The sequence below is a fragment of the Vanacampus margaritifer genome, chromosome 1 (genome assembly GCF_051991255.1).
Source record: "Vanacampus margaritifer isolate UIUO_Vmar chromosome 1, RoL_Vmar_1.0, whole genome shotgun sequence".
In the NCBI taxonomy this organism is placed as follows: Eukaryota; Metazoa; Chordata; class Actinopteri; order Syngnathiformes; family Syngnathidae; genus Vanacampus; species Vanacampus margaritifer.
This window is the reverse complement of record NC_135432.1, coordinates 34532420-34541129: the sequence shown is the minus strand read 5'-3', so window position 1 is coordinate 34541129 and position 8710 is coordinate 34532420. Positions and strand designations below refer to the sequence as shown.

Below are 8710 nucleotides of genomic sequence, written 5' to 3'. Positions count from 1 at the left end.
AACCATGTCCTGCTGTCTGATGAGACCAAGATAAACTTACTCGGTTCAAATGTTGTCAAGCGTGTATGGCGGCAACCAGTCAAGCATGGTGGTGGGAGTGGAATGGTCTGTGGCTGCATCAGTGCTGTCGGCATTGGGAGCTACCGTTCGTTGAGGGAATTGTGAATGACAACATGTGCTGTAACATACTGAAGCAGAGCATGATCCCCTCCTTCCGGAAACTGGACCGCAGGGCAGCATTCCAACATGATAATATAATAATGACCCTAAACACACCTCCAAAATGACTACCGCCTTGCTAAAGAGGCTGAGTGTAAACGTGTTGCACTGGTTAAGTATGTCTCCAGACCTAAACCCTATTGAACATATTGGGACACCCTCAAACGGACACATGTCGTCATGGAGGAGTGGAAGAGGATTCCGGTGGCAACCGTGCCTAAGAGTTAAAGGGACACTTGATTTGTATGGATATTGCCATTTATATAATAGGCCTGTATTTGCTGATTTGAAGACCCCCTTTTTCTTTTATCACTCAGTTCCTTTGACCCCAATATCAGATATTTTGTTGAATTTAACGTATAATTCTTTAATGAAAATGATGCAAGTTTCCTTCTGTAAACATCATCAAGTATAATCATTTATAAATGATTTATATGTGTATTTAAGGCAAGTTGTAAAATGTCTGAAATCCTCCTGTTTATGTTCAACAAATTTAAACCACTCATAAATCATGTGCTATCGCTGATGTTCTCCAATCTCGTTACTGTAAAAGTATAGGATTTTCGTCCAAGAAACGTTTCTTGGGAGTGGTAATATGGCGGCCACGCGGTTTCAAAAGTCTTTGCATATCAGCAATCCAGTTATACATAAAGATCAGTGGGGGTCTACCCCCTGGAGGTGGGCGTGGGGGTTAAGTCAAGGTAACCCTTTTGATTTAAAAGTAATATATAATGACCTGCGAAACAATTCAGCTTAAGAAAAGCCTTATCGGTTCTTATATATATCGGTTCTTGTGTTCTTATCTTGGGGATTTTATTACAGAAAGTAACAGCATGGAATCAGTTAATTTCTCATTATCTTATAAATCAGTCATGGTGAGGCTAATCCTTGTGATATTTTCAGTCAGAGGTGGGCATTAAGTGAAGATGTCCACTTAAATGTTGGGGCCGATTGAGAGCCAGTTTTGGACATTATTAGCAATGATTTTGATTGGACAAAAAATGTCCGGTCATTTGTCTGACTCCCACCAAGACATGGGAAGAGGGATGGTGTGTGTGTGTGTGTGTGTGTGTGTGTGTGTGTCTCTCTCTCTCTCTCTCTCTCTCTCTCTCTCTCTCTCTCTCTCTCTCTCTCTCTCTCTCTCTCTCTCTCTCTCGCTCTCGCTCTCTTTTTTTAATGGGAATGTGGAAATGTGTTTGAGAGCCTGGTCGAAGAAGAATTTCTGTCACCATTGTGTCAGACAAAGTAAGCTATTCTATTCTAGTATGTTTAGTGATAAAAGCTGGTGGAAACAACCTCAAGGTATTGTAAATATAAATAAACACGTAAAAGTCTGAATTACGTTTTATACATACACGGGAGTAAGAAATAAATTAACAATTAAGATTCACCTATGCGCCTCGAAAATCAAGTCAAAATGCATCATACATTTCTGACAGTAGATGTCAGAAGAGAGCTGTGAATTTTTGCCCCCTCATATTTCCGTGCAGAAACGTGTCTTGGCTATTATTAACATTCCCCACCCCGGAAATATTTATTTATTTACTTATTTAGACACATATGGGCACATTTAATTACCCTCTCGACCTTTAAAGATCAAAACTAAATTAAACAATAGGCTAGCGTCATAAATGCCTCCTCCTACTTCCTCTTTCCGCCACTAGGTGTCAGCACAAGCCGCCAGAGAGACCATCCAAACAATTGCAATCGTTTCGGTGAGTTGGTTGTCTGAGGGTTTGAGACATTAAGCGCATCTGGTGATGTGGTTTCCATGTATTTATTTCCAAAGACAGGCGAGATTAAAAATGATATATATATATACAAGAGATTTCCAACTGGAAGTGAAACAAAAAGTAGATTTTGAGACTGTGAAAGCTGCAGTTGCATATACGGGGGCGTCTCAAGTCCATCAGATCTGCAACACATATTTTGAAAGTCTGCTTCGATTATGTATTCTTTAAACATGTAGGTCTATTTATCATAATGAGAACAATTGTTATTCTGATTTTAATCGAATCTGTTTTGATTTCCCTCCAGTTAGATCGTGTATTATAAACACTTTATTGACACTGAACATTGATTATTTTTACATTAAGTCAATTTATGCCTCTTCTTGGTGAATTAATAAAACACAGTGACTGCATGGGACAAGAAGCAAAAAAGGTATTTTTAGTGTTCCGAAAGACATTACTTGCACCAGAACAATTAGCGTAATGTTTAATATTGAAGTTGTATTTTTTTTTGCTGGTTGACAACTTGCTAAATGTGTTGGATGTACATGTCATAAAGAATAGGCATTGTTGTTAATTAGAGACACCGTCATGCATTTTTTTTCACGAAGACAATTGCGTTTCTTCCCCCTCCCTCACCGCGTGTGTGTGTGTGTGTGTGTGTGTGTGCGTGTGTGTGTGTGTGTGTGTGTGTGTGTGTGTGTGTGTGTGTGTGTGTGTGTGTAAGTTGGGGGGGTAAATGTGTAGTATATAGGCTACTCAATAAAAGCGAGGCTGAAGTCCGTCCGTGCATTTATCATCCTATTACGGCGACAAATCTGACTCCCAATACATGAGAGCTAAAATGAATTACCAACGCGAAGCCGTCAATAAAGTCATTTCTGTAAATGGTGTCTCTGAGGGCCCCGGCTATTATTCAACCAGCTTTATCAGCACCTTGGAAATGACGTGGCTTGTAACGCGGGCCCCTGCTTCACTTTGATTAAGGGCCCTGCCAGGGACCGGTGACAGCGCTTTTCACTGGGCTTTTATTCAGCCCTTTGCCAGTGATGAACACCGGCCCGATCGGGCGGAATGAAGACTAATTAAAAGCAATAAATTATCTTTTGCAGCCCCTCTCAAGCAGCCCCTCTTTGCAGCACAAGATAAGAGCAGACTGAGGGCTCATTTGCGCACAAAAGGTGCTGCGGCTAAACAGCATACTGATACTGTCCTAATTGGAATTTAATTAAGTAGCCACGGCTTCCGACTCCAGCCTGTGGGATAAAGATTTCATAGCGTTAAACATCAACACGTCCGCGCTATTATGATTATTAATAATGTTATTATTCCAAATCGCCAATTAGTGCGTGAAAGCAACTTTTCCTTGGACATGTTCAGACCATTATGGAAGCTATAAGACTGCTGTTTTAGCGCTTCGCTGTCTGTAAACATGACCTCCCACGAATTTTCATGGAGCGGATAGGCTATAAGTTGTATCATATAGGAAATACATTTTCCATGAGGAAATATTAAAACTGAGCTGTAGCTTTATTGTAAACTTATGATTTTTAAAATATTTTATTTATTTAATTTGGAAACATTGTGCTCCATATATGTGATGAAATTTGTCATATTTGTCTGATCATCATTTAATTTGAGCTAAAATATTCCATGTAGTTTAAGTTGTATGTATATGTCAATATATTTATTTCACTATTTGAGTTTTTTTTTTTATTAATATGACTTGTCTCTAGATTTTTTCTTTCTTTCAGGACAACAAAAATGAATGCATTTTAAAGTATAGAATTCACTGGAAATGTTGGCATGTATGGCATGCAGACCATGTGTTAAGTTGAGTTAGTTGGTTGTTTTTGCTGCAAATGTGGTGCACCTTTGAGCTGGCTGCTGTGTGCGCGAAGCTCGCAGACGCGCGCCTCATATCCTGCGCTCCGATTGGACGAGGCGCGTTGTGACAGAGACGGTTTCGCGACGGGATTGGTCGGCCGCACGCGCGTACTTGCCCTTGCGCTGCGGCTCGGTTGTAAGAGGCAGACCAGAACCGGAGAAGGACGACAACGCTTTGGGGAGAGTGCACACATATTAGCCTGCAGTGGGCCGAGGCAGCCAGTGTTTAGAACACGCATGCAGCTATAGTCGCTCGCTATGCCATCTCTTGGAAAACTATTAAGTGAAGGCGTGCCATCGTCTTTGCGGCTAATGCGTTAAACTTATTCGATTGGCTTCACTCGGGCCCCAAAGGTTTATTTTTACATGCCGTGCGACTAAATTGGACAACAAAGGGGCGGGAGAGCAACAAGTGGAGTGTGTCGCGGCGAGGCCGACATTTGTCACCGTCACTAGCCATGGAGGAGCAAAAGGAGCCCGCCAGCGGCCGGGACTCGACCGAGGACGAGAGTGTTTCCCTGTCACCAAACCTGCCATCGCCTCCCATTATCCTTCCCCACCAGGCCGCCCAGCAAGCTCACAGAACCACCAACTTTTTTATCGACAACATCCTGCGACCAGACTTCGGCTGCAAACGGGAGCCGGGCTATCGCGAGCGCAACCAGACGGCGGGCAGAGAGAACATCAACCCGCTGGCGGCGAGGCCGCACGCCGGCAGCCTGTGCTTGGACTCGAACTGCAGCAGCGACAGCGCCTCGTCGTCGCCGTCCTCCTCTTCTTCTTCGTCGTCTTCCTCGCCCTCTTCCAAGCAGAACTTGGCCAAACAAGCGGAAGCGGCGAGCAACGGGAGCGGCAGGTTTGCAGACAGCCCGTCGGCCATCGTGGTTGTGAACGGCGGCAAAGGAGCGTCTCAACCCGCGGCCAAGGACCAGCCCATGCTGTGGCCAGCCTGGGTGTACTGCACGCGCTACTCCGACCGGCCCTCATCTGGTAAGGCGCTAAAAGCCTCCCAGTGGCAACATATGATTTTATTCATGCAGTTATTCTTCGTCTACAGACACTGCAAAAAATCTGTTTTGCCATTTTTGACCCGATATTGCTGCAAATCTGTAACCTTAACTCGGCCAAGTTTATTTTATTAAAGAAATTGAATATTGGAGGATTAAATATTCATTATTGTCGTTAAAATAATATTAGAATTCCCATCTGCAGCAGCTCTCGAAAAGACGATCCCATGACTTTTTCTTGCATTGATTCATGATCAAAATTTAAAAACATTGAACATGTGTGCAGTGTAAATCATTTTATAAATTTTAGCTACTCGTAATAATGCCTAATTTCACAAAATAGGCCTAATGATAATTAATAAATTATTTAAAAGTATTATAAAACACGTTATATAGATTTTATTCTATTGGAGAATCTCAATAATGTATATAAAAAAAAGTGAAACAAATGTTTTTCAATCATCTATTTATTTGTACGTGGATCTATGCTGACTAATATTTTTAAAAATATACAAACAAAGCAAAACACACATCATGTATTTAGGTCTGCAATGTTTTTTTCCCCCTAAGGAAATATATATATATACACAGTAACTATATTGTTCGGGGCGTGCAATGACTTTTTTATTATTATTATTATTATTATCATCATTATTATCATTATTTACTGTAATTCAAATTTCAATCACACTGCTTACATGAATTTCGATAGTATATACGTGTGTGTTAACACGGACTTTTTATTTACGTGATGTGTTGAAGGTTTTCTATATTTTTTCCCCCCTTTTGGCCATTTTTGGTTTGACGATGTTATTATCAATCTGTGTAATTTTTGTTGATGATTTGTATTTTTTGCCGACGCTCCAATTTGTTCATATTCATTTCAAATCAAAGCTGAAAATGTGACTCATAGAGCAGGCAATGAAGTGCAGTGGGATTCGTAATTGCAGCGTGGTAGCAGCCTGCTCCTTCACAAAAAGTCTTTCAGCTGTCATTGCAATCGCTCGTTTTATTTTTGCACTCGACTTCAACAACAAGCACGGGAGCGTTTTCGCGCCAAGGTGCCTTTCTGAGTGGACGTGAAGAGGAGTTCCATCACACGTTAGTTTATGGGGGATGCTCGCGCCCGCCCGACCGCCCGCTCCACGCAGCTCCAAGCTGCTCCTCGTCCGCTTTGGCAGCTCTCTCTCAAACTCTCTCTGGGATCATGACACGTGGATATTTACGTGTTCGTGCCATTGTTGTTTCCACACCAGGGCCGAGGACACGCAAACTGAAGAAGAAGAAGAGCAGCAAGGAGGACAAGCGTCCCAGGACGGCCTTCACGGCGGAGCAGCTGCAGAGACTGAAAGCCGAATTCCAGGCCAACCGCTACATCACGGAGCAGCGAAGACAGTCGCTGGCCCAAGAACTCAACCTGAACGAGTCCCAGATTAAAATCTGGTTCCAGAACAAGCGGGCCAAGATCAAAAAGGCCACGGGCTACAAGAACGGCCTGGCGCTGCAGCTCATGGCCCAAGGACTGTACAACCACTCGACCACCACCGTGCAGGACGAGAAGGAGGAAAGCGAGTAGCGTGCTTGCTCGCATTACTACTATATGGACATCGTTGCTATTAAAAGTTTATATAGCCGCTGCAGTTATCATGTGGTATACAAGTATATTTAATTACCCCCCCCCCCCCCCCCCGCCCCCGTGGTCCCCCATCTCTCACCCCGTGGTTGTTTTGAAGATGCATAATGTGCCCCTTCATGTTTCCTTCACACATCGCAGACTAAGAAAAGCCAAAGATTTTCATATGTTCACATGTATGGATTCAACATGTACAAATTAAAATGAAAAACACACGCGAGCTCGCTGAACTTATTTCCCGATTTATTTTTAGTTCACGCTGCTCGGGGCGTTAATGTGGTCTGGCCCCGTGTTTGTGGAGAAAGCCAAACAATGCTGAAGACTGTTGCCTTATTTTCAATAACACGGCGAAATTAGAAGGGAGGCGGATGTGACGGAACCAATTAGAGCAAGCGTGAGTTGCCAGCATCCTCGTCAAGATCGAGCTCGCGTAAACATGCATACGCTCACGCGCAAGCACGCACGCACGCACGCACACACACACACACACACACACACACGCACACACACACACACGCGTATATGAACAATGGTTTTATAAATTTGACTGCATAAAAAAAAGACCTGCATTTTCATTCATTTTTCTGAACAGCTCACACACTGTAAGAAATATTACAGTGTTATAAATAATTTTAATATTGGACGTATATGTAAACGCGCTAATATCATTCCTTGTTGGTGGACCAAACACTCAAAAACAGTGTGGAAAAAGCGTTATAATAATGAAACTTTATAACCAGAGAGCCCAGGTTGAAGTTCAATTAATTGACAAAATTTAATGTATTTTTAAAATGCAATTTGCGTCAACATGTCAACACACAATTCATGATCTATCTAATGTGAGTGCAACATCATTTTTAAAAATGTATGAACGAGTGCAATGTCGTGTGTGTGTATGTATTTGTTTATTTAATTAATTATTTGTGCGTGTGATTGTGTGTGTGTGTGAGAGCGAGAGGGAGAGAGAGAAAATACATTTATGAAAAAATTATGAATTATTATTGTTATTTTTTTACTATTTCCACAAGAGGATGTATAATAGATTCAATAAGCAAAACGCAATCCTACAGAACAAAACAAATTATTGATTAGATTTTTTTTTTTGAAAGGAAGATAATAAATATATACATACAGGCTACATAATCATCGACTGCATGTGGTCTGAATCGTTTGTATTATCTCCCCCTATATGGAATGTGTTCCGTACACAAATGATTGTGGATGATGTAATTAAGAGCTAACAAGCTTGCAGAAGTCTGCGGCAGAGGAGCGTCATGCACTTCACGGCCTTCCGCTTTTTCGGCGCCTTTAATTATTTCAAGCAGCTCGCGTTGAGCTCTGCCTATAAAGCAGCAATTTAATAAGCCCGCTCTGTGTTTTTAATTGATTTCCGTAATGACAAACAGGGACAGGGACTTGCTGCGTGTTTCTATGCAAGTTACTCGACTGCTTTTGAAATATAATTGATATTTCACCTCAGACGTTAAAGTGTTTTAGTCGCTTATTTGCTCTAGTGGGCTTTGTGCCTGTAAATCAGTAGGCCTAATATAAATTAGCCTATAGGAAACAAAAGTAAATATTTTTTACCCCCTTAATGTAAAATAATACGTCCACTGCACTTTACCACACCCGCACACGGTCTATGAATAGGCCTACAACACCGCGGTATCAACAAAGGTACATTTACAAAATAATAATACTTAGTAGTCAGAGAATTTAACAACTTGTTTAATATATGGTCGTAAATTCAGATCATACTCACCAAAATGTTAGAAATACCTCAGTGCAGTTACGACAAAAAAATAAACCCATTACTATCTTAATAACTTTCTTCTCCTGTCACTGCAATGTATGATGGGGTACTCGCTATTGTGCAGATGGGATAGTATATCTCTTATTGGTGACCATGCATGTATTTTATTTATGAAGGGAAAAATAGGGGGGAAACAAAATCAAACTCATATTTTCTGAGGCTTATTGAAAGCCTTTCGTTGGCATAAATGAACAATGTCACTTCACTAAAATGTACTAATTAATATTCATGGTCTTTTTTCTTTTCTTTTTTGACATCTAATTCAATGTAAGACAATCACTAATGTCTCTGTGTATGGATTGCATTGGTGCTGTCGTCAAGTGTTCATGTCAATTATTAGGAATGAATGCGAAGGTTTCTGATTGGGAAAGACACGCGCGTGCACGCGCACGCGCGCAGGCCTTAATGTGCCTCTAAATTC

The 8710-nt window shown here is 41.5% G+C and overlaps 1 protein-coding gene across 1 annotated transcript; it reads left to right on the top strand.

The window, feature by feature from the left end:
* The first annotated feature begins 3996 nt into the window (after positions 1–3996).
* en1b (engrailed homeobox 1b) lies at positions 3997–6524 on the top strand. The gene is made up of 2 exons (XM_077577246.1): positions 3997–4826; positions 6100–6524. The coding sequence occupies exons 1-2, from the start codon at positions 4295–4297 to the stop codon at positions 6417–6419; spliced, it is 852 nt and encodes a 283-aa protein (XP_077433372.1). The 5' UTR covers positions 3997–4294; the 3' UTR covers positions 6420–6524.
* The last annotated feature ends 2186 nt before the right edge of the window (positions 6525–8710 follow it).

What these genes read in the sequence shown, in the direction of transcription:
- en1b (XM_077577246.1), top strand. Translation starts at nt 4,295, where the DNA reads ATGGAGGAGCAAAAGGAGCCCGCCAGCGGCCGGGACTCGACCGAGGAC. An exon ending in CTCCGACCGGCCCTCATCTG is followed by an intron (nt 4,827 to 6,099) that starts GTAAGGCGCTAA and finishes TTTCCACACCAG; the next exon opens with GGCCGAGGACACGCAAACTG.